The sequence below is a fragment of the Petromyzon marinus genome, chromosome 63 (assembly GCF_048934315.1).
Source record: "Petromyzon marinus isolate PM22_M1 ecotype Great Lakes invasive population chromosome 63, UKy_Petmar_22M1.pri1.0, whole genome shotgun sequence".
Lineage (NCBI taxonomy): Eukaryota > Metazoa > Chordata > Hyperoartia > Petromyzontiformes > Petromyzontidae > Petromyzon > Petromyzon marinus.
The window spans coordinates 4,924,122-4,949,575 of NC_133729.1; the positions used below are offsets into that span (position 1 = coordinate 4,924,122).

The window sequence follows — 25,454 nt, forward strand, 5'->3', positions numbered from 1 at the left end:
GAGGGTGACTGAAACCAGGCACGCTCAGGAGGAGCGGGAGGAGCGGGAGTGGGCGAGTGGGCGAGGTTAATCTGTGGTGAGAGCGGAGCGTGGAGCCACCTGTATCCGCTGCTGGATGAACGGCTCGTGCAGGAGCTCCTCTGCCGAAGGGCGATCGGACGTCTCCTTGCTGAGCATCCTGCACGCAACGCGCACCGAGACAAAGGTCCCCCGTGTAGCCTCCGCGGGCCGCTGGGGCAAGTGCTGTTCACGAGCGGCAGGGAGGGGGTGGGGGTTGCTTGGGGGCTGTAGCAGGAAGGACCTCTCGGTGATGATGTTGGTGACAGTGCTGCTGATGATGATGATGGGGAGTTGATGGTGGTGGCAATGGTGATTATGACAATGGTGATGATGTTGGTGACAGTGCTGCTGATGATGATGATGATGGGGAGTTGATGGTGGTGACAATGGTGATTATGACAACGGTGATGATGATGGTGACGGTGCTGCTGATGATGATGATGACAATAGGGAGTTGATGGTGGTGACAATGGTGATCATGACAACGGTGATGATGATGGTGACAGTGCTGATGATGATGGGGAGTTGGTGGTGACAACGGTGATGATGATGGTGATGGTGCTGATGATGATGATGGGGAGTAGATGGTGGTGACAATGGTGATTATGACAATGGTGATGATGATGGTGACAGTGCTGCTGCTGATGATGATGGGGAGTTGATGGTGGTGACAATGGTGATCATGACAACGGTGATGATGATGGTGACAGTGCTGATGATGATGACTATTAGTTGATGGTGGTGACAATGGTGATTATGACAATGGTGATGATGATGGCGACGGTGCTGCTGATGATGATGATGATGACAATAGGGAGTTGATGGTGGTGACAATGGTGATCATGACAACGGTGATGATGATGGTGACAGTGCTGATGATGATGACTATTAGTTGATGGTGGTGACAATGGTGATTATGACAATGGTGATGATGGTGACGGTGCTGCTGATGATGATGATGATGACAATAGGGAGTTGATGGTGGTGACAATGGTGATCATGACAACGGTGATGATGATGGTGACGGTGCTGATGATGATGATGATGGGGAGTTAATGATGGTGGTGGCAATGGTGATTATGACATTGGTGATGATGACGGTGACAGGGGGCTGGGGAGGTCCTTCCCCCCCACCCCCCCCCCCACCCCCCACCCCCCCCACCTCTGCAGGAGGGCGTCGAGAGCGGGCGGGAAGCCGGGCGGCAGGGCTGGCCCCGGCTCTTCCAGGATGCGCCGCAGGATCTGTACCCACGTCGAGGCGGCAAACGCCGGGCGCAGGGTGCACATCTCGTAGAGCACACAGCCCAGGGCCCTGGGGTGACGGCGCTCAACGTCACAGCTGGGCGGCAGTCGTTGGGGTGGGTGATGAGGTGGGTGATGTGGTGGTGGTGGGTGATGAGGTGGTGGTGGGTGATGAGGTGGTGGTGGGTGATGAGGTGGTGGTGGTGGGTGATGAGGTGCGCTGGTGGATGAGGTGGGTGATGAGGTGGTGGTGGTGGTGGTGGTGGTGGGTGATGAGGTGCGCTGGTGGATGAGGTGGTGGGTGATGAGGTGCGCTGGTGGATGAGGTGGTGGGTGATGAGGTGCGCTGGTGGATGAGGTGGTGGGTGATGAGGTGTGCTGGTGGATGAGGTGGTGGTGGGTGATGAGGTGCGGTGGTGGGTGAGGTGGTGGGTGGTGATGGTGATGGGTGATGAGGTGCGCTGGTGGATGTGGTGGTGGGTGATGAGGTGCGCTGGTGGTGATGGTGAGTGTGCGGGTGATGAGGTGCGCTGGTGGTGAGCGTGTGGGTGAGTGGGACCGGCGCCGCTCACCAGATGTCGGCCTTGGCCCCATAGGCGTGCAGCTGCAGCACCTCCGGGCTCATGTAGAGCGGCGTGCCCGTGAAGGTGGAGGCCATGTCTGCCGGGGCCTGCAGAAGCCGCGACACCCCAAAGTCTCCTGCACGCGGTGGGGGGGCGGGGGGAGGGGGGGGCACGGCGCCACAACAATGACGACAACGACAACAATGACGACAACAACAACAACAATGACGACAACGACAATGACAACAACAGCGACAATGACAACAATGACGACAACAATGACAACAACGACGACAATGACAACAACAATGACGACAATGACAACAACAATGCCAACAACGACGATGACGACAACAATGACAACAACAACAGCGACAACAACAACAACAATAACGACAACAACAACGACAACGATGACGACAACAACAACAACGACGACAACAACAACGACAATGACAACAACGACAACAATGACAACGACAATGACAACAATGACGACAACAACAACAACGATGACAACAACGACAATGACAACAACGATGACGACAACAACAACGACGACAACAACAACAACAACGACAACAACGACAACAATGACAACGACAACAACAACAATGATGACAACAACAACAACGACGACAACAACGACAATGACAACAACGATGACGACAACAACAACAATGACGACATCAACAACAACAATGACAACAACAACGACAATTACAACAACGATGACGACAACAACAACAATGACGACATCAACAACAACAACAATGACAACAACAACAACGACAACAACGATGACGACAACAATGACAACAACAGCGACAATGACAAGAATGACGACAACAACAACAACAACAGCGACAATGACAACAATGACGACAACAACAGTGACACAACGACGACATGTCTATGGGTCTCTATGTGAGTCTATGGGTCTCTATGTGAGTCTATGGGTCTCTACGTGAGTCTACGGGTCTCTATGTGAGTCTATGGGTCTCTGTGTGAGTCTACGGGTCTCTATGTGAGTCTACGGGTCTCTATGTGAGTCTATGGGTCTCTATGTGAGTCTACGGGTCTCTATGTGAGTCTATGGGTCTCTGTGTGAGTCTACGGGTTTCTATGTGAGTCTATGGGTCTCTGTGTGAGTCTATGGGTCTCTGTGTGAGTCTATGGGTCTCTATGTGAGTCTATGGGTTTCTATGTGAGTCTATGGGTCTCTACGTGAGTCTACGGGTCTCTATGTGAGTCTATGGGTCTCTATGTGAGTCTATGGGTCTCTATGTGAGACTATGGGTCTCTATGTGAGTCTATGGGTCTCTATGTGAGTCTATGAGTCTCTACTTGAGTCTATGGGTCTCTATGTGAGTCTATGGGTCTCTACGTGAGTCTACGGGTCTCTATGTGAGTCTATGGGTCTCTACGAGAGTCTACGGGTCTCTATGTGAGTCTATGGGTCTCTACGAGAGTCTACGGGTCTCTATGTGAGTCTATGGGTCTCTACGTGAGTCTACGGGTCTCTATGTGAGTCTATGGGTCTCTACGTGAGTCTACGGGTCTCTATGTGAGTCTATGGGTCTCTACGTGAGTCTACGGGTCTCTATGTGAGTCTATGGGTCTCTACGAGAGTCTACGGGTCTCTATATGAGTCTATGGGTCTCTACGTGAGTCTATGGGTCTCTATGTGAGTCTATGGGTCTCTGTGTGAGTCTATGGGTCTCTGTGTGAGTCTATGGGTCTCTATGTGAGTCTATGGGTTCCTATGTGAGTCTATGGGTCTCTACATGAGTCTACGGGTCTGTATGTGAGTCTATGGGTCTCTATGTGAGACTATGGGTCTCTATGTGAGTCTATGGGTCTCTGTGTGAGTCTATGGGTCTCTATGTGAGTCTATGTGGTCTCTACGTGAGTCTATGAGTCTCTACTTGAGTATATGGGTCTCTACGTGAGTCTATGGGTCTCTACGTGAGTCTATGGGTCTCTATGTGAGTCTATGGGTCTCTGTGTGAGTCTATGGGGTCTCTACGTGAGTCTATGGGTCTCTGTGTGAGTCTATGGGTCTCTATTTGAATCTATGGGTCTCTACGTGAGTCTACGGGTCTCTATGTGAGTCTATGGGTCTCTACGTGAGTCTACGGGTCTCTATGTGAGTCTATGGGTCTCTACGTGAGTCTACGGGTCTCTATGTGAGTCTATGGGTCTCTATGTGAGTCTATGGGTTTCTATGTGAGTCTATGGGTCTCTATGTGAGTCTATGGGTCTCTATGTGAGTCTATGGGTCTCTATGTGAGTCTATGGGTCTCTGTGTGAGTCTATGGGGTCTCTATGCTAGTCTATGGGTCTCTATGTGAGTCTATGGGGTCTCTATGCTAGTCTATAGGTCTCTACGTGAGTCTATGGGTCTCTGTGTGAGTCTACGGGTCTCTATGCTAGTCTATGGGTCTCTATGTGAGTCTATGCGTCTTTATGTGAGTCTGTGTGAGTCTATGGATCTCTACGTGAGTCTATGGGTCTCTATGTGAGTCTATGGGTCTCTATGTGAGTCTCTGGGTCTCTATGTGAGTCTATGGGTCGCTGTGTGAGTCTACGGGTCTCTGTGTGAGTCTATGGGTCTCTGTGTGAGTCTATGGGTCTCTATGCTAGTCTATGGGTCTCTATGCTAGTCTATGGGTCTCTGTGTGAGTCTATGGGTCTCTGTGTGAGTCTATGGGTCTCTATGTGAGTCTATGGGTCTCTGTGTGAGTCTATGGGGTCTCTACGTGAGTCTATGGGTCTCTGTGTGAGTCTATGGGTCTCTATGTGAATCTATGGGTCTCTACGTGAGTCTACGGGTCTCTATGTGAGTCTATGGGTCTCTACGTGAGTCTGCGGGTCTCTATGTGAGTCTATGGGTCTCTACGTGAGTCTACGGGTCTCTATGTGAGTCTATGGGTCTCTATGTGAGTCTATGGGTTTCTATGTGAGTCTATGGGTCTCTATGTGAGTCTATGGGTCTCTATCTGAGTCTATGGGTCTCTATGTGAGTCTATGGGTCTCTGTGTGAGTCTATGGGGTCTCTATGCTAGTCTATGGGTCTCTATGTGAGTCTATGGGGTCTCTATGCTAGTCTATAGGTCTCTACGTGAGTCTATGGGTCTCTGTGTGAGTCTACGGGTCTCTATGCTAGTCTATGGGTCTCTATGTGAGTCTATGCGTCTTTATGTGAGTCTGTGTGAGTCTATGGATCTCTACGTGGGTCTATGGGTCTCTATGTGAGTCTATGGGTCTCTATGTGAGTCTCTGGGTCTCTATGTGAGTCTATGGGTCGCTGTGTGAGTCTACGGGTCTCTGTGTGAGTCTATGGGTCTCTGTGTGAGTCTATGGGTCTCTATGCTAGTCTATGGGTCTCTATGCTAGTCTATGGGTCTCTGTGTGAGTCTATGGGTCTCTGTGTGAGTCTATGGGTCTCTATGTGAGTCTATGGGTCTCTGTGTGAGTCTATGGGTCTCTGTGTGAGTCTATGGGTCTCTGTGTGAGTCTGTGGGTCTCTGTGTGAGTCTGTGGGTCTCTGTGTGAGTCTATGGGTCTCTACGTGAGTCTATGGGTCTCTGTGTGAGTCTATGGGTCTCTGTGTGAGTCTATGTGTCTCTACGTGAGTCTATGGGTCTCTGTGTGAGTCTATGGGGTCTCTATGTGAGTCTGTGGGTCTCTATGTGAGTCTGTGGGTCTCTGTGTGAGTCTATGGGTCTCTGTGTGATTCTATGGGTCTCTGTGTGAGTCTACGTGTCTCTACGTGAGTCTATGGGTCTCTGTGTGAGTCTATGGGGTCTCTATGTGAATCTGTGGGTCTCTATGTGAGTCTGTGGGTCTCTATGCTAGTCTATAGGTCTCTGTGTGAGTCTATGGGTCTCTGTGTGAGTCGACGGGTCTCTATGCTAGTCTACGGGTCTCTGTGTGAGTCTATGGGTCTCTGTGTGAGTCTACGGGTCTCTGTGTGAGTCTATGGGTCTCTGTGTGAGTCTATGGGTCTCTATGCTAGTCTATGGGTCTCTATGCTAGTCTATGGGTCTCTGTGTGAGTCTATGGGTCTCTGTGTGAGTCTATGGGTCTCTATGTGAGTCTATGGGTCTCTGTGTGAGTCTACGGGTTTCTATGTGAGTCTATGGGTCTCTGTGTGAGTCTATGGGTCTCTGTGTGAGTCTATGGGTCTCTATGTGAGTCTATGGGTTTCTATGTGAGTCTATGGGTCTCTACGTGAGTCTACGGGTCTCTATGTGAGTCTATGGGTCTCTATGTGAGTCTATGGGTCTCTATGTGAGACTATGGGTCTCTATGTGAGTCTATGGGTCTCTATGTGAGTCTATGAGTCTCTACTTGAGTCTATGGGTCTCTATGTGAGTCTATGGGTCTCTACGTGAGTCTACGGGTCTCTATGTGAGTCTATGGGTCTCTACGAGAGTCTACGGGTCTCTATGTGAGTCTATGGGTCTCTACGAGAGTCTACGGGTCTCTATGTGAGTCTATGGGTCTCTACGTGAGTCTACGGGTCTCTATGTGAGTCTATGGGTCTCTACGTGAGTCTACGGGTCTCTATGTGAGTCTATGGGTCTCTACGTGAGTCTACGGGTCTCTATGTGAGTCTATGGGTCTCTACGTGAGTCTACGGGTCTCTATGTGAGTCTATGGGTCTCTACGAGAGTCTACGGGTCTCTATATGAGTCTATGGGTCTCTACGTGAGTCTATGGGTCTCTATGTGAGTCTATGGGTCTCTGTGTGAGTCTATGGGTCTCTGTGTGAGTCTATGGGTCTCTATGTGAGTCTATGGGTTCCTATGTGAGTCTATGGGTCTCTACATGAGTCTACGGGTCTGTATGTGAGCCTATGGGTCTCTATGTGAGACTATGGGTCTCTATGTGAGTCTATGGGTCTCTGTGTGAGTCTATGGGTCTCTATGTGAGTCTATGTGGTCTCTACGTGAGTCTATGAGTCTCTACTTGAGTATATGGGTCTCTACGTGAGTCTATGGGTCTCTACGTGAGTCTATGGGTCTCTATGTGAGTCTATGGGTCTCTGTGTGAGTCTATGGGGTCTCTACGTGAGTCTATGGGTCTCTGTGTGAGTCTATGGGTCTCTATTTGAATCTATGGGTCTCTACGTGAGTCTACGGGTCTCTATGTGAGTCTATGGGTCTCTACGTGAGTCTACGGGTCTCTATGTGAGTCTATGGGTCTCTACGTGAGTCTACGGGTCTCTATGTGAGTCTATGGGTCTCTATGTGAGTCTATGGGTTTCTATGTGAGTCTATGGGTCTCTATGTGAGTCTATGGGTCTCTATGTGAGTCTATGGGTCTCTATGTGAGTCTATGGGTCTCTGTGTGAGTCTATGGGGTCTCTATGCTAGTCTATGGGTCTCTATGTGAGTCTATGGGGTCTCTATGCTAGTCTATAGGTCTCTACGTGAGTCTATGGGTCTCTGTGTGAGTCTACGGGTCTCTATGCTAGTCTATGGGTCTCTATGTGAGTCTATGCGTCTTTATGTGAGTCTGTGTGAGTCTATGGATCTCTACGTGAGTCTATGGGTCTCTATGTGAGTCTATGGGTCTCTATGTGAGTCTCTGGGTCTCTATGTGAGTCTATGGGTCGCTGTGTGAGTCTACGGGTCTCTGTGTGAGTCTATGGGTCTCTGTGTGAGTCTATGGGTCTCTATGCTAGTCTATGGGTCTCTATGCTAGTCTATGGGTCTCTGTGTGAGTCTATGGGTCTCTGTGTGAGTCTATGGGTCTCTATGTGAGTCTATGGGTCTCTGTGTGAGTCTATGGGGTCTCTACGTGAGTCTATGGGTCTCTGTGTGAGTCTATGGGTCTCTATGTGAATCTATGGGTCTCTACGTGAGTCTACGGGTCTCTATGTGAGTCTATGGGTCTCTACGTGAGTCTGCGGGTCTCTATGTGAGTCTATGGGTCTCTACGTGAGTCTACGGGTCTCTATGTGAGTCTATGGGTCTCTATGTGAGTCTATGGGTTTCTATGTGAGTCTATGGGTCTCTATGTGAGTCTATGGGTCTCTATCTGAGTCTATGGGTCTCTATGTGAGTCTATGGGTCTCTGTGTGAGTCTATGGGGTCTCTATGCTAGTCTATGGGTCTCTATGTGAGTCTATGGGGTCTCTATGCTAGTCTATAGGTCTCTACGTGAGTCTATGGGTCTCTGTGTGAGTCTACGGGTCTCTATGCTAGTCTATGGGTCTCTATGTGAGTCTATGCGTCTTTATGTGAGTCTGTGTGAGTCTATGGATCTCTACGTGGGTCTATGGGTCTCTATGTGAGTCTATGGGTCTCTATGTGAGTCTCTGGGTCTCTATGTGAGTCTATGGGTCGCTGTGTGAGTCTACGGGTCTCTGTGTGAGTCTATGGGTCTCTGTGTGAGTCTATGGGTCTCTATGCTAGTCTATGGGTCTCTATGCTAGTCTATGGGTCTCTGTGTGAGTCTATGGGTCTCTGTGTGAGTCTATGGGTCTCTATGTGAGTCTATGGGTCTCTGTGTGAGTCTATGGGTCTCTGTGTGAGTCTATGGGTCTCTGTGTGAGTCTGTGGGTCTCTGTGTGAGTCTGTGGGTCTCTGTGTGAGTCTATGGGTCTCTACGTGAGTCTATGGGTCTCTGTGTGAGTCTATGGGTCTCTGTGTGAGTCTATGTGTCTCTACGTGAGTCTATGGGTCTCTGTGTGAGTCTATGGGGTCTCTATGTGAGTCTGTGGGTCTCTATGTGAGTCTGTGGGTCTCTGTGTGAGTCTATGGGTCTCTGTGTGATTCTATGGGTCTCTGTGTGAGTCTACGTGTCTCTACGTGAGTCTATGGGTCTCTGTGTGAGTCTATGGGGTCTCTATGTGAATCTGTGGGTCTCTATGTGAGTCTGTGGGTCTCTATGCTAGTCTATAGGTCTCTGTGTGAGTCTATGGGTCTCTGTGTGAGTCGACGGGTCTCTATGCTAGTCTACGGGTCTCTGTGTGAGTCTATGGGTCTCTGTGTGAGTCTACGGGTCTCTGTGTGAGTCTATGGGTCTCTGTGTGAGTCTATGGGTCTCTATGCTAGTCTATGGGTCTCTATGCTAGTCTATGGGTCTCTGTGTGAGTCTATGGGTCTCTGTGTGAGTCTATGGGTCTCTATGTGAGTCTATGGGTCTCTGTGTGAGTCTACGGGTTTCTATGTGAGTCTATGGGTCTCTGTGTGAGTCTATGGGTCTCTGTGTGAGTCTATGGGTCTCTATGTGAGTCTATGGGTTTCTATGTGAGTCTATGGGTCTCTACGTGAGTCTACGGGTCTCTATGTGAGTCTATGGGTCTCTATGTGAGTCTATGGGTCTCTATGTGAGACTATGGGTCTCTATGTGAGTCTATGGGTCTCTATGTGAGTCTATGAGTCTCTACTTGAGTCTATGGGTCTCTATGTGAGTCTATGGGTCTCTACGTGAGTCTACGGGTCTCTATGTGAGTCTATGGGTCTCTACGAGAGTCTACGGGTCTCTATGTGAGTCTATGGGTCTCTACGAGAGTCTACGGGTCTCTATGTGAGTCTATGGGTCTCTACGTGAGTCTACGGGTCTCTATGTGAGTCTATGGGTCTCTACGTGAGTCTACGGGTCTCTATGTGAGTCTATGGGTCTCTACGTGAGTCTACGGGTCTCTATGTGAGTCTATGGGTCTCTACGAGAGTCTACGGGTCTCTATATGAGTCTATGGGTCTCTACGTGAGTCTATGGGTCTCTATGTGAGTCTATGGGTCTCTGTGTGAGTCTATGGGTCTCTGTGTGAGTCTATGGGTCTCTATGTGAGTCTATGGGTTCCTATGTGAGTCTATGGGTCTCTACATGAGTCTACGGGTCTGTATGTGAGTCTATGGGTCTCTATGTGAGACTATGGGTCTCTATGTGAGTCTATGGGTCTCTGTGTGAGTCTATGGGTCTCTATGTGAGTCTATGTGGTCTCTACGTGAGTCTATGAGTCTCTACTTGAGTATATGGGTCTCTACGTGAGTCTATGGGTCTCTACGTGAGTCTATGGGTCTCTATGTGAGTCTATGGGTCTCTGTGTGAGTCTATGGGGTCTCTACGTGAGTCTATGGGTCTCTGTGTGAGTCTATGGGTCTCTATTTGAATCTATGGGTCTCTACGTGAGTCTACGGGTCTCTATGTGAGTCTATGGGTCTCTACGTGAGTCTACGGGTCTCTATGTGAGTCTATGGGTCTCTACGTGAGTCTACGGGTCTCTATGTGAGTCTATGGGTCTCTATGTGAGTCTATGGGTTTCTATGTGAGTCTATGGGTCTCTATGTGAGTCTATGGGTCTCTATGTGAGTCTATGGGTCTCTATGTGAGTCTATGGGTCTCTGTGTGAGTCTATGGGGTCTCTATGCTAGTCTATGGGTCTCTATGTGAGTCTATGGGGTCTCTATGCTAGTCTATAGGTCTCTACGTGAGTCTATGGGTCTCTGTGTGAGTCTACGGGTCTCTATGCTAGTCTATGGGTCTCTATGTGAGTCTATGCGTCTTTATGTGAGTCTGTGTGAGTCTATGGATCTCTACGTGAGTCTATGGGTCTCTATGTGAGTCTATGGGTCTCTATGTGAGTCTCTGGGTCTCTATGTGAGTCTATGGGTCGCTGTGTGAGTCTACGGGTCTCTGTGTGAGTCTATGGGTCTCTGTGTGAGTCTATGGGTCTCTATGCTAGTCTATGGGTCTCTATGCTAGTCTATGGGTCTCTGTGTGAGTCTATGGGTCTCTGTGTGAGTCTATGGGTCTCTATGTGAGTCTATGGGTCTCTGTGTGAGTCTATGGGGTCTCTACGTGAGTCTATGGGTCTCTGTGTGAGTCTATGGGTCTCTATGTGAATCTATGGGTCTCTACGTGAGTCTACGGGTCTCTATGTGAGTCTATGGGTCTCTACGTGAGTCTGCGGGTCTCTATGTGAGTCTATGGGTCTCTACGTGAGTCTACGGGTCTCTATGTGAGTCTATGGGTCTCTATGTGAGTCTATGGGTTTCTATGTGAGTCTATGGGTCTCTATGTGAGTCTATGGGTCTCTATCTGAGTCTATGGGTCTCTATGTGAGTCTATGGGTCTCTGTGTGAGTCTATGGGGTCTCTATGCTAGTCTATGGGTCTCTATGTGAGTCTATGGGGTCTCTATGCTAGTCTATAGGTCTCTACGTGAGTCTATGGGTCTCTGTGTGAGTCTACGGGTCTCTATGCTAGTCTATGGGTCTCTATGTGAGTCTATGCGTCTTTATGTGAGTCTGTGTGAGTCTATGGATCTCTACGTGGGTCTATGGGTCTCTATGTGAGTCTATGGGTCTCTATGTGAGTCTCTGGGTCTCTATGTGAGTCTATGGGTCGCTGTGTGAGTCTACGGGTCTCTGTGTGAGTCTATGGGTCTCTGTGTGAGTCTATGGGTCTCTATGCTAGTCTATGGGTCTCTATGCTAGTCTATGGGTCTCTGTGTGAGTCTATGGGTCTCTGTGTGAGTCTATGGGTCTCTATGTGAGTCTATGGGTCTCTGTGTGAGTCTATGGGTCTCTGTGTGAGTCTATGGGTCTCTGTGTGAGTCTGTGGGTCTCTGTGTGAGTCTGTGGGTCTCTGTGTGAGTCTATGGGTCTCTACGTGAGTCTATGGGTCTCTGTGTGAGTCTATGGGTCTCTGTGTGAGTCTATGTGTCTCTACGTGAGTCTATGGGTCTCTGTGTGAGTCTATGGGGTCTCTATGTGAGTCTGTGGGTCTCTATGTGAGTCTGTGGGTCTCTGTGTGAGTCTATGGGTCTCTGTGTGATTCTATGGGTCTCTGTGTGAGTCTACGTGTCTCTACGTGAGTCTATGGGTCTCTGTGTGAGTCTATGGGGTCTCTATGTGAATCTGTGGGTCTCTATGTGAGTCTGTGGGTCTCTATGCTAGTCTATAGGTCTCTGTGTGAGTCTATGGGTCTCTGTGTGAGTCGACGGGTCTCTATGCTAGTCTACGGGTCTCTGTGTGAGTCTATGGGTCTCTGTGTGAGTCTACGGGTCTCTGTGTGAGTCTATGGGTCTCTGTGTGAGTCTATGGGTCTCTATGCTAGTCTATGGGTCTCTATGCTAGTCTATGGGTCTCTGTGTGAGTCTATGGGTCTCTGTGTGAGTCTATGGGTCTCTATGTGAGTCTATGGGTCTCTGTGTGAGTCTATGGGGTCTCTACGTGAGTCTATGGGTCTCTGTGTGAGTCTATGGGTCTCTATGTGAATCTATGGGTCTCTACGTGAGTCTACGGGTCTCTATGTGAGTCTATGGGTCTCTACGTGAGTCTACGGGTCTCTATGTGAGTCTATGGGTCTCTACGTGAGTCTACGGGTCTCTATGTGAGTCTATGGGTCTCTATGTGAGTCTATGGGTTTCAATGTGAGTCTATGGGTCTCTATGTGAGTCTATGGGTCTCTATGTGAGTCTATGGGTCTCTATGTGAGTCTATGGGTCTCTGTGTGAGTCTATGGGGTCTCTATGCTAGTATATGGGTCTCTATGTGAGTCTATGGGGTCTCTATGCTAGTCTATAGGTCTCTACGTGAGTCTATGGGTCTCTGTGTGAGTCTACGGGTCTCTATGCTAGTCTATGGGTCTCTATGTGAGTCTATGCGTCTTTATGTGAGTCTGTGTGAGTCTATGGATCTCTACGTGGGTCTATGGGTCTCTATGTGAGTCTATGGGTCTCTATGTGAGTCTCTGGGTCTCTATGTGAGTCTATGGGTCTCTGTGTGAGTCTATGGGTCTCTGTGTGAGTCTATGGGTCTCTATGTGAGTCTATGGGTATCTGTGTGAGTCTATGGGTCTCTGTGTGAGTCTATGGGTCTCTGTGTGAGTCTGTGGGTCTCTGTGTGAGTCTGTGGGTCTCTGTGTGAGTCTATGGGTCTCTACGTGAGTCTATGGGTCTCTGTGTGAGTCTATGGGTCTCTGTGTGAGTCTATGTGTCTCTACGTGAGTCTATGGGTCTCTGTGTGAGTCTATGGGGTCTCTATGTGAGTCTGTGGGTCTCTGTGTGAGTCTATGGGTCTCTGTGTGATTCTATGGGTCTCTGTGTGAGTCTACGTGTCTCTACGTGAGTCTATGGGTCTCTGTGTGAGTCTATGGGGTCTCTATGTGAATCTGTGGGTCTCTATGTGAGTCTGTGGGTCTCTATGCTAGTCTATAGGTCTCTGTGTGAGTCTATGGGTCTCTGTGTGAGTCGACGGGTCTCTATGCTAGTCTACGGGTCTCTACGTGAGTCTATGGGTCTCTTTGTGAGTCTACGGGTCTCTGTGTGAGTCTATGGGTCTCTATGCTAGTCTATGGGTCTCTGTGTGAGTCTACGGGTCTCTATGCTAGTCTATGGGTGCCTCTGTGTGAGTCTGTGGGGTCTCCTCGCGAACAAGCGGCAAGAAGAGGAAACCCAGAGTGAAAACCCAGGGCTTGTGAGCGGCTCCCGGTCAGCGTCTCTGACCACTGCCGCCCCCCTCCACCATCACCCCACGGAGCGTCACGACATCACCAGGGCAGCCGCTCACCGATCTTGATGACGTCGTTCCTGCTCAGGAAGATGTTCTTGGTCTTGAGGTCGCGATGGATGACACAGCTGTGGGGGCACCACACAGCAGCAGCAGCAGCAGCAGCACGCAGCAGGAGTTAATAGCAGCACGCGGTAGTAGTAGCAGCAGCAGTTGCACGCAGCAGTAGTAGCAGTAAAAGCAATAGCAGCAGTAGCAGCAGCACGCAACACGCAAAAGCAGTACGCAGCAGTAGCAGCACGTAGCAACAGTACGCAGCAGGAGCAGCAGCGTGTAGAAGCAACAGCAGCAGTAGCAGCAGCAGCAACCACGATGAGTCCGTTAGTCACGCCGTTCCGAAGAGGAACTCAAAGAGAAAACAGCTGCTCAACTAAAACTAAACTATTCTTACGCACTTTCATTTAACTCACTCTGTCTGTTGTTGTTGTTGTTGGCGTTGTCGTTGTTGTTGTTGTATCCTCAAATCTTGTAACTCAATTGTAACCCACTTCCCAATGTGGCATCGACTCCAAACTTGGTATACTTACGTCATACTGATGACAATACCATAGTATTCTATCACAAAAAAAAAAATATAAACGTTATTTTTCATATGTTATGTTTCGGTCTTGGGTCTAATTTTCCACGGTCAACTGACGTTGGCTGTAATTGGCCACGGGTCCCCTTACGTTGTGGCGAGCTTCGGGGCCACTTCCTGGAGTCGTGGAGTTCTTCCATTAACTAGCACGGTACATTTCATTAAAGCGTGTTTTTAAAAAAGAAAAAGTTTTTTTTAAATATTACTTATTTTTATATTTGAGCAGGCAAGGCCCCGCTTGAGCTATGTAGCTCTTAAATTTTGAAGCGACCTGGCTATCGAAAAATATAGCTCGACCTTAGAGCCCCACAGAGACCCATCGAGACTCATGGAGACCCATAGACACCCATACGCATCGAAATCCACACTAAAACTTTTTAATTTTTTATTATACCAGGCGAGGCCCACTGAGCTGCATAGCTCTTAAATTTAGAAGCCACCTGGCTATCAACAATGATAGCTCGAAGAATTGGCCGATATCATCATCATCATCATCGTGTGGGGACATTCAGAGCAGCCAAACACTCTAGGCGCATGCTGTCTGTGAGCATGTTGAACTTATTCCGCCCGCGTACGTAGCCAACCGCGCGAATCGGAGGTGCGGGATTTCTAAACGTGGAGGGGGAAAACCGGAGGAGCCGTGGGAAAATCCGCGCGACCACGGACAGAGAGAGAAAGGGAGAGAGAGAGAGAGAGACGCAAACTCCAAATTTACAGCAGGCGACAGGATTTGGATCAAACCCACGACCTCCTGCCGTATATCAGTTTACAACTTCTAGCCACAAGCAGGGGCGGAGCCACAGGGGGGGCTGGGGGGGGCTCAGCCCCCCCTGAAATTTTGGGAAAGTCGGTAATCGGGATAACCGGATGTTCGGCTGCTGCAACATGCTGCAGGCTGCCACCTTGTGCTGCCCTGCAGGCTACCACCTTGTGATGTCACCTCGTGCTGCCCTGCAGGCTACCACCTTGTGCTGCCCTGCAGGCTACCACCTTGTGATGTCACCTTGTGCTGCCCTGCAGGCTACCACCTTGTGCTGCCCTGCAGACTGCTACCTTGTGCTGCCCTGCAGGCTGCCACCTCGTGCTGCCCTGCAGGCTGCCACCTTGTGATGTCACCTTGTGCTACCCTGCAGGCTGCCACCTTGTGCTGCCCTGCAGGCTGCCACCTTGTGTGCTGCCCTGCAGGCTGCCACCTCATGTGCTGCCCTGCAGGCTACCACCTTGTGATGTCACCTTGTGCTGCCCTGCAGGCTACCACCTTGTGCTGCCCTGCAGACTGCTACCTTGTGTGCTGCCACCTTGTGCTGCTGCCCTGCTGGCTGCTTGAGCGGCAGCCTTTCGAACTTATCGAACTTATTAGCCACACCGGCGGCTCCGACCCATTAATAAACTCCGCGTTCAAATCCAATACAATTTGTTTTATACATCTGCGGCGCCCATTGGTAAACATAAACTGGATATCTCAGAATATTGAAGTCAGCCCACCCCCCCCCCCAAAGTCAAAATCCTGTCTCCGCCCCTGGCCACAAGTGGGGGCACTGGTCCCTCTACTACACGGCACACAGACGCTTGCCGCTATCGTTAGCGCCTACCTGCTGTGCATGTAGTGCACTCCGAACAGCAGCTGCAGCAGCCAGTCGAGGATCTGGTCACAGGGAAGCACTCCTCCTGCCCCTCCTCGGCTGCAGCGGCACTGCTCCAGCCTCGCGTCCAGGTCCCCTCCCTGTGCACACACCGCCATCGACATCCTACTCAACATCCTCATCATCATCAACATCGTCCCCGTCAACATCAACATCGTCAACATCAACATCGTCGTCAACATCAACATCGTCCCCATCAACATCACAGCCATCGTCATCAACATCCTAGTCAACATCGTCAACATCATAATCGTCATGATCAACATCGTCAACATCAACATCGTCCCCATCAACATCGTAGCCACCGTCATCAACATCCTCATCATCATCAACATCGTCCCCGTCAACATCGTCCCCGTCAACATCGTCCCCGTCAACATCAACATCGTCAACATCAACATCGTAGCCACCATCATCAACATCGTCAACAGCGTCAACATCATAATCGTCATGATCAACATCGTCATCATCAACATCGTCCCCATCAACATCGTAGCCATCGTCATCAACATCCTAGTTAACATCCTCATCATCATCAACATTGTCCCCTTCAACATCGTCGTCAACATCGCCAACATCAACATCGTCCCCATCAACATCGTAGCCATCGTCATCAACATCCTAGTTAACATCCTCATCATCATCAACACTGTCCCCGTCAACATCGTCGTCAACATCGCCAACATCAACATCGTCCACCATCAACATCGTAGCCATCGTCATCAACATCCTAGTCAACAGCGTCATCATCATAATCGTCATGATCAACATCGTCAACATCATCACCATCATCATCCCCAACGTCAACGTCATCGTCATCACCTTCGTTATCACACTCGCCATCATCATCACATCCATCGACACCATCATCATCATCACATCCATCGACACCATCATCATCATCATCACATCCATCGACACCATCATCATCATCACATCCATCGACACCATCATCATCATCATCACATCCACCGACACCATCATCATCATCTTCATCACATCCACCGACACCATCATCATCATCACATCCACCGACACCATCATCATCATCATCACATCCACCGACACCATCGTCATCATCATCATCATCACATCCACCGCCACCATCTTCATCATCACATCCACCGACACCATCGTCATCATCATCATCACATCCACCGCCACCATCATCATCATCACATCCACCGACACCATCATCATCACATCCACCGACACCATCATCATCATCACCATCACATCCATCGACACCATCATCATCATCACATCCACCGACACCATCATCATCATCACATCCACCGACACCATCGTCATCATCATCACATCCACCGACACCATCATCATCATCATCACCATCACATCCATCGACACCATCATCATCACATCCATCCACCGACACCATCATCAACATCATCGTCATCATCATCACATCCACCGCCGTCACCACCGCTCTGCGCGCCGTGCGTGCCTTCCGGCGGCCGCACCTCGCACAGCTCGGTGACGATGCACAGCAGGTCTCGCTCCAGGAAGCTCGCGTGTAGCCGCACGATGCACGGGTGGCGCAGGCGCGCCAGCAGCCGCGCCTCCGTGTGCGCGTGCACCGTCTCGTCCGCGCGCAGCTCCCCGACGGGCACCGTCTTCAGCACACACCTTGGCAGGCCGTTGTGCGGGCAAGCGAGTGAATAACTGAGCGCTAAGTGAGTGAGTGAGCAGGTGAGTGAGTGAGTGAGCAGGTGAGTGAGTGAGCAGGTGAGTGAGTGAGTGAGCAGGTGAGTGAGTAAGCAGGTGAGTGAGTGAGCAGGTGAGTGAGTGAGCAGGTGAGTGAGTGAGCAGGTGAGTGAGTGAGCAGGTGAGCGAGTGAGCAGGTGAGTGAGCAGGTGAGTGAGCGAGTAAGCAGGTGAGTGAGCAGGTGAGTGAGTGAGCGAGTGAGTGAGTGAGCAGGTGAGCGAGTAAGCAAGTCAGTGAGTGAATAACTGAGCGCTAAGTGAATAAGTGAGCAGGTGAGTGAGTGAGCAGGTAAACCAGTGAGCAATTGAGTGAGTGAGTGAGCGAGTGAGCAGGTGAGCGAGTGAGCAGGTGAGCGAGTGAGCGAGTGAGCAGGTGAGCGAGTGAGCAGGTGAGTGAATGAGTGAATGAGCAGGTGAGTGAATGAGTGAGTGAATGAGTGAGCAGGTGAGTGAGCAGGTGAGTGAGCAGGTGAGTGAGCAGGTGAGTGAGCAGGTGAGTGAGCAGGTGAGTGAGCAGGTGAGTGAGCAGGTGAGTGAGCAGGTGAGTGAGCAGGTGAGTGAGCAGGTGAGTGAGCAGGTAAACGAGTGTGCGTGTTCATGCGCGCACTTTCGTGTGTTTATCGGTGCTCGCTGACAGCGGGTGGTGTAGCGGGAGGTGTAGCGGGTGGTGTAGCGGGAGGTGTGGCGAGTAGTGTAGCGGGTAGTGTAGTGGTTAGCGCGCTGCGCTATGAACCCAGCGACCCGAGTTCGATTCCCGCTCACGGCCAACAGCAGTGACAATTATTTGAACCCGTCCTGGGCCTCCTCCCCTAGGTCGACTCAGCCTCAAATGAGTACCTGGTCCGGTGTGTAGTAATCATCGCCACTGGGGAGGCAAAGGCGGCCGGGCGTGGTGCTGGCCACCCACCCCCTCGTGCTGCTGCTCGCTAACAGCGCTTGCCCCTACAGCCTGTTACAGGCTACACGGGGGATCTTCGTCTTTGTGCGTGTAGCCCGTCAGCCACCCGGCGCGCCTCACCATGCAGGGGTGAGCGCGGCCTAACAATACTCACATCGCCTCACCACCACCACTACCACCAGCGGTGGCGGCAGCGGCGGCGGCCTTGAGATCCCGCACCAGGTAGACGCTGCCAAAGCTCCCGGCTCCCAGCCTGCGCCGCACCTCGTAGCGGCTCGCCACCACCCCGAGCCCCGCCACGGTCGGCGGCGGCGGCGCCGGCGGTGGCCGCGGCGGCGGTCGCTCCGGCGTGGGCAGAGACGGCTTCACCTGGCGGAACCTGGACATGGCGGCGGTGGTGGTGGCGGCGGTGGCGGTGGTGGTGGTGGTGGCGGCGGTGGTGGAGGCGGTGGTGGTGGCGGTGGTGGCGGTGGCGGTGGTGGTAGCGGCACCAGCGTCGTCCGCGCCACGCGGGAGGTCGCGCACCGTCGCCTGTAGTCACCCGCGGAGCACAAGGGAGAGGCGGTCGTCTTAGTGGGCTCGCACGGTGACCTGTGTGTGTGTGTACCTGTGTGTGTGTACCTGTGTGTGTGTACCTGTGTGTGTGTGTACCTGCGTGTGTGTGTACCTGCGTGTGTGTGTACCTGCGTGTGTGTGTACCTGTGTGTGTGTACCTGTGTGTGTGTACCTGTGTGTGTACCTGTGTGTGTACCTGTGTGCTCGTGTACCTGTGTGTGTGTACATGTGTGTGTGTGTGTGTACATGTGTGTGTGTGTACCTGTGTATGTACCTGTGTGTGTGTATACACCTGTGTGTGTACCTGTATGTGTGTGTACACTGTGTGTGTGTACTTGTGTGTACCTGTGTGTGTATACCTGTGTGTGTACCTATGTGTGTACCTGTATGTGTGTGTACACTGTGTGTGTGTACCCGTATGTGTGTGTACGTGTATGTGTGTACCGGTGTGTGCACCTGTGTGTGTGTGTGTACCTGTGTGTGTGTGTACCTGTGTGTGTGCACCTGTGTGTGTGTACCTGTGTATGTGTACCTGTGTGTGTGTTATCTGTATGTGTGTGTACCTGTGTGTGTCTATCTGTATGTGTGTGTACCTGTGTGTGTGTGTACCTGTGTGTGTGTACCTGTGTGTGTGTGTGTACCTGTGTGTATGTGTGCACCTCTGTGTGTTGCGGGGAACATATTTGTCTTTGTTGTGGGGAGCGGTGGTGTAGTGGTGAGCGCACTGCACTACGAACCCAGCTAGTCGAGTTCGATTCCCGCTCACGGCCAACACCAGTGACGATTATCTGAACTGGTCCTGGGGCTCCCCTAGGTCGTCTCAGCCTTAAATGAGTACCTGGTGCAGTACGTAAACTTCGCCACTCGGGAGACAAAGGCGGCCGGGGGTGATGCTGGCCACCCACCCCCACTTGTGCCATGCTGGCTTTCATAGGTACTCGCTAACAGTACTTGCCCCTACAGTCTGTTAAGGCTATATGTTGGATATTTTGTCTTTTGTGTACCTGTGTGTGTACCTGTGTGTGTACCTGTGTGTGTACCTGTGCGTCTGTACCTGTCCTTGTACCCGTGTGTGTACCTGTGTGGGTACCTGTGTGTGTACCTGTGTGTGTACCTGTGTGGGTATCTGTATGTACCTGTGTGGGTACCTGTGTGTGTACCTGTGTGTGTACCTGTGGGTTACCTGGGTGTGTACCTGTGTGTGTACCTGTGTGGTTACCTGGGTGTGTACCTGTGTGGGTATCTGTGTGTACCTGTGTGGTTACCTGCGTGTGTGCGAGCGAATCGGAAGCCACACACGCAGGTGTGTCTGTGTAAGTGTGTGAGTGAGCACCTGTGTGTGTACCTGTGTGGGTATCTGTGTGTGTACCTGTGTGTATCTGTGTGGGTACCTGTGTGTGTACCTGTGTGGGTATCTGTGTGTACCTGTGTGTGTACCTGTGTGTGTACCTGTGTGGTTGCCTGTGTGTGTACCTGCGCGTGTGTGCGAGCGAGTCGGAAGCCACACACACAGGTGTGTGTGTAAGTGTGTGAGTGCGTACCTGTGTGTGTACCTGTGTGGTTGCCTGTGCGTGTACCTGTGTGTGTGTGCGAGCGAGTCGGAAGCCACACACACAGGTGTGTGTGTAAGTGTGTGAGTGAGCACCTGCGTGTGTACCTGTGTGGTTGCCTGTGCGTGTACCTGTGCGTGTGTGTGTGCGAGCGAGTCGGAAGCCACACACACAGGTGTGTGTGTAAGTGTGTAAGTGTGCTGCTCTGCGTCACGTTGCCCCCGGCGACGCGCGTAAGAGAGACGACGTCTTACTGTGGCACACAAAAGGCCCTCACAGTCCTCCTCAGAGCGTGCGAGGAGGTGGCACCCGACAGGGTGTCGTAGTCAGGGGCCTACCCCCTGCGGGACACGCACAGACAAATACCCCCATCCCCCCCCACACTCCATCCCCACACAATCACACACACACAGCCACCCACACACACAGCCACACACACACACAGCCACCCACACACTCACCCACACAGCCACACACACACACAGCCACCCACACACACACACAGCCACCCACACACTCACCCACACAGCCACCCACACACACACCCACACAGTCACCCACACACACACAGCCACCCACACACTCACCCACGCAGCCACCCACACACACACCCACGCAGCCACCCACACACACACCCACACAGCCACCCACACACACACAGCCACCCACACACTCACCCACGCAGCCACACACACACCCACACAGCCACCCACACACACACCCACACAGCCACCGACACACACACACAGCCACCCACACACCCACACAGCCACCCACACACACACCCACACAGCCACCCACACAGCCACCCACACAGCCACCCACACACACAGCCACCCACACACTCACCCACCCACACAGCCACACACTCACCCACCCACACAGCCACACACTCACCCACCCATCCACACAGCCACACACTCACCCACCCACACAACCACACACTCAACCCCCCACACAGCCAAACACCCACACAGCCACACACTCACCCCCCCACACAACCACACACTCACCCACCCACCTACATAGCCACACACTCACCCCCCCCCCCACACAACAACACACACATTTACCCACATAGCCACACACTCACCCCCCCCCCCCCCCACACAGCCACACACTCACCCACCCACACAGCCACCCACACAGCCACACACTCACCCACCCACACACCCACCCACACAACCACCCACCCACACAACCACACACTCACCCACCCACACAACCACCCACCCACATAGCCACACACTCACCCACCCACACAGCCACACACTCAAACTCGGTTCACCGGGTTCGAAGCGCAGTGCACTAACCACTACACTACTGCTTCTCTACACGCGTGGCAACACAAACATGTGAACGTCCCACCAGTCAATTTCTGTATGTTTTGTATGTTTTTTTCTCAACCGGGGATGCTCATCTTAACCAACTGGGGTGGCCCGTCTTACCCAACCGGGGTTGACCGTCTTACCCAACCAGGGTTGCCCGTCTTACCCAACCAGGGATGCCCGTCTTACCCAACCAGGGTGGCCCGTCTTACCCAACCAGGGTGGCCCGTCTTACCCAACCGGGGTTGCCCGTCTTACCCAACCAGAGTTGCCCGTCTTACCCAACCAGGGTAGCCCGTCTTACCCAACCAGGGTTGCCCGTCTTACCCAATCGGGGTTGCCCGTTTTACCCAATCGGGGTTGCCGGTCTTACCCAACCAGGGTTGCCCGTCTTACCCAACCAGGGTTGCCCGTCTTACCCAATCGGGGTTGCCCGTCTTACCCAACCAGGGTTGCCCGTCTTACCCAACCAGGGTTGCCCATCTTACCCAACCGGGGTTGCCCGTCTTACCCAACCAGGGTTGCCCGTCTTACCCAACTGGGGTTGCCCGTCTTACCCAACTGGGGTTGCCCGTCTTACCCAATCGGGGTTGCCCGTCTTACCCAACCAGGGTTGCCCGTCTTACCCAACCGGGGTTGCCCGTCTTACCCAACCAGGGTTGCCCGTCTTACCCAATCGGGGTTGCCCGTCTTACCCAATCAGGGTTGCCCGTCTTACCCAATCGGGGTTGCCCGTCTTACCCAACCGGGGTGGCCTGTCTTATGGGCTGTACGTATGTTGAACTTCTATGGCGCCATACCTAGCCAACCATGCCAATTGGAGGTGCGGGTGAAAGACAACAAACTAAACACACGCTAATGAGACACGATCCTAACGAGACCCCGTCTCTCTCTGCATAGAGTCGAGCCATGAGTGTGGACGATGAGACACGATCCTAACGAGACCACGTCTCTCTCTGCATAGAGTCGAGCCATGAGTGTGGACGATGAGACACGATCCTAACGAGACCACGTCTCTCTCTGCATAGAGTCGAGCCATGAGTGTTTACGATGAGACACGATCCTAACGAGACCACGTCTCTCTCTGCATAGAGTCGAGCCATGAGTGTGGACGATGAGACACGATCCTAACGAGACCACGTCTCTCTCTGTCTATAGAGTCGAGCCATGAGTGTGGACGATGAGACACGATCCTAACGAGACCACGTCTCTCTCTGTCTATAGAGTCGAGCCATGAGTGTGGACGATGAGACACGATCCTAACGAGACCACGTCTCTCTCTGCATAGAGTCGAGCCATGAGTGTTGACGATGAGACACGATCCTAACAAGACCACGTCTCTCTCTGTCTATAGAGTCGAGCCATGAGTGTGGACGATGAGACACGATCCTAACGAGACCACGTCTCTCTCTGTCTATAGAGTCGAGCCATGAGTGTGGACGATGAGACACGATCCTAACGAGACCACGTCTCTCTCTGTCTATAGAGTCGAGCCATGAGTGTGGACGATGAGACACGATCCTAACGAGACCACGTCTCTCTCTGTCTATAGAGTCGAGCCATGAGTGTGGACGATGAGACACGATCCTAACGAGACCACGTCTCTCTCTGTCTATAGAGTCGAGCCATGAGTGTGGACGATGGTTCGCGCACTGCGTCACGAACACGCCAGTTCGACTCCGGGCCACGGCTAACATCAGTGGTCGTGACCGACACTCACTGACCAGCGTGGTGAAGTATGGTCGAGCATAAATCGAGTGGCGTGTATGCCGGCGACCTGAGTTCGATTTACCCTCAGTGGCCAACACCGGTGACGATTATCTGAACCGGTCCTGGACCTTTCCTAGGTCGACTCAGCCTCGAATGAGTACCATTAAAAAAATAAACTGGTACTGTGTATAGACATCACCACTGGGGAGGCATAGGCAACATGACGTGGTTGTTGGCTACCCACCCTCTCGTGGACCGTGCTGGCTTTCATAGGCGCTGCGAGCTAACAGCACTTTCTGCCACAGTCTGTCAAGGCTATACGGGGGATTAATCTTTGTTTTTTTTCGGTAAAGTCACGTAGAAATAAGAAAAAATTTAATTACATAATATACGACGTTTCGATCGCAACACAAGCAATCATCATCAGGTAGAGGAAACACATAACAGCAGATAGATATACACAGACCTTAAGTAAAGGGAATTGACACAGATATACCAGGGGATACAGAGAGACGGACCATCACACTAAATCAAACAGGGTTTCGCAAAATTTGGAAACTATGTAAAGCAACACAGACGGTCGGTTAAAACACAATTAACGCACGGTCTTGTTGAATACACTATTTCAAAGATTGTTAAATTGTAAGTTGAGTGTGAAATTTATACATAGTGATAGAATACATACCGTATAGAGACCTATGGGGGGAGACACGCACACAGTTCAGAGGTGAAGCAGCTCTGTACCGAGGGGATCTTTGACTTTGTTTAGCATTGCATGGGGAGCGGTGGTGCAGTGGTTAGCGCACTGCGCTCCGACCGGAGTTTCCCTATCAGAATCAGAATATTTCTTTAAACCGGAGGAATCCGATGAGCTATAAAGCTCTTTTTTCACAGATGCTCAGTAGAGGCACGGGGTAAGAACGTTACAACAACAACAACAGTAGTAGTAAAACATGAGAGTAATGCAAAGGGGCCGTCCATTAATGACGTCACGCGATTTTGGACGATTTTTGACCCCCCACCCCCCCCTCGTGACACGACGTCACAAAAAGTCAGACCCCCCCCCTCAAATATGACGTCACAAAGCTCTGCCCCCCCCCCATAAAAAGAAAACATGCTTCAAATCGCTTTAAACTATTGTCATTGTAGCGCGTATTTAATGTAATGTGGCGCTGCACTCTTGATGTTGTAGGAGAAAACATTTATTTAAAAAAAAGTCTATTTAATTAAGTTAGAACGTGTTGTCTGTATTTATTTAAAGTTGCGCATTTTGATGTGACGTCACATTTCTCACATACCCCCTTCGTCACACATCGTCACAAATGTCTGACCCCCGTCCAAAAATTACGTGACGTCTTTTGGACTAAATGACGTGACGTCATTTTTGGACGACCCCCCCCCCCCTTACTGGACATCTATCAAACAAAGAGCTTCACAGCTCATCGGATTCCCCAGTATCAATAGAGATTCTGATCGATAAAAGGGCGCTCGCTAACAGCACTTTGGCGCAGCAGCCGAGCCGCGTTAGTAACGATGCAGACGCAGCAGTACCTGTGCGCGTGCGTTGAATTTCTTTCGCGCCGTACGTGGAGGAACGTGTTGGTTATCTGGAGGTCACGTTCAGGCTCTGCCACCACTCCCGGTTAACTTAAACAACAACAATAATAATATAACGGGGTTTTTTTTTTCTTTGTACAACGTGGTGGATTAACGTCGTCTAATGAAGGCGAGTTATATACACAGCAACTCTGCCTCCCTCCTGCACACACACGCTCGACGTTGCCACGGCAACAGCGGGCTCGTCCATTATTGGCTGGCTGGGTAGGGGAGGGTTGTGTTAATCTTGGCAAGGACCAATCACACGCCAGCACCAGACATTAACGCACCAACACACAGCCAATCACACGCCAGCACCAGACATTAACGCACCAACACCAGCCAATCACACGCCAGCACCAGTCATTAACGCACCAACACCAGCCAATCACACGCCAGCACCAGACATTAACGCACCAACACCAGCCAATCACACGCCAGCACCAGACTAACGCACCAGCACCAGCCAATCACA

At 51.4% G+C, this 25,454-nt stretch overlaps 1 protein-coding gene across 1 annotated transcript in view; it reads right to left on the reverse strand.

The window, feature by feature from the left end:
• Positions 1-25,193, reverse strand: part of LOC116956059 (serine/threonine-protein kinase Nek11-like) — a 46,053-nt gene extending 20,860 nt beyond the window's left edge. Inside the window, exons 1-8 of the mRNA XM_032977490.2 lie at positions 24,935-25,193; positions 18,395-18,771; positions 17,100-17,265; positions 15,568-15,698; positions 13,399-13,466; positions 1,875-2,001; positions 1,223-1,372; positions 100-178 (exon numbers count right to left, since the gene is read on the reverse strand). Coding sequence (XP_032833381.1) covers positions 100-178; positions 1,223-1,372; positions 1,875-2,001; positions 13,399-13,466; positions 15,568-15,698; positions 17,100-17,265; positions 18,395-18,627 — 954 coding nt within the window. The 5' untranslated portion in view covers positions 18,628-18,771; positions 24,935-25,193. The remainder of the gene's footprint in view (positions 1-99; positions 179-1,222; positions 1,373-1,874; positions 2,002-13,398; positions 13,467-15,567; positions 15,699-17,099; positions 17,266-18,394; positions 18,772-24,934) is intronic.
• Between the last annotated feature and the right edge of the window lie 261 nt (positions 25,194-25,454).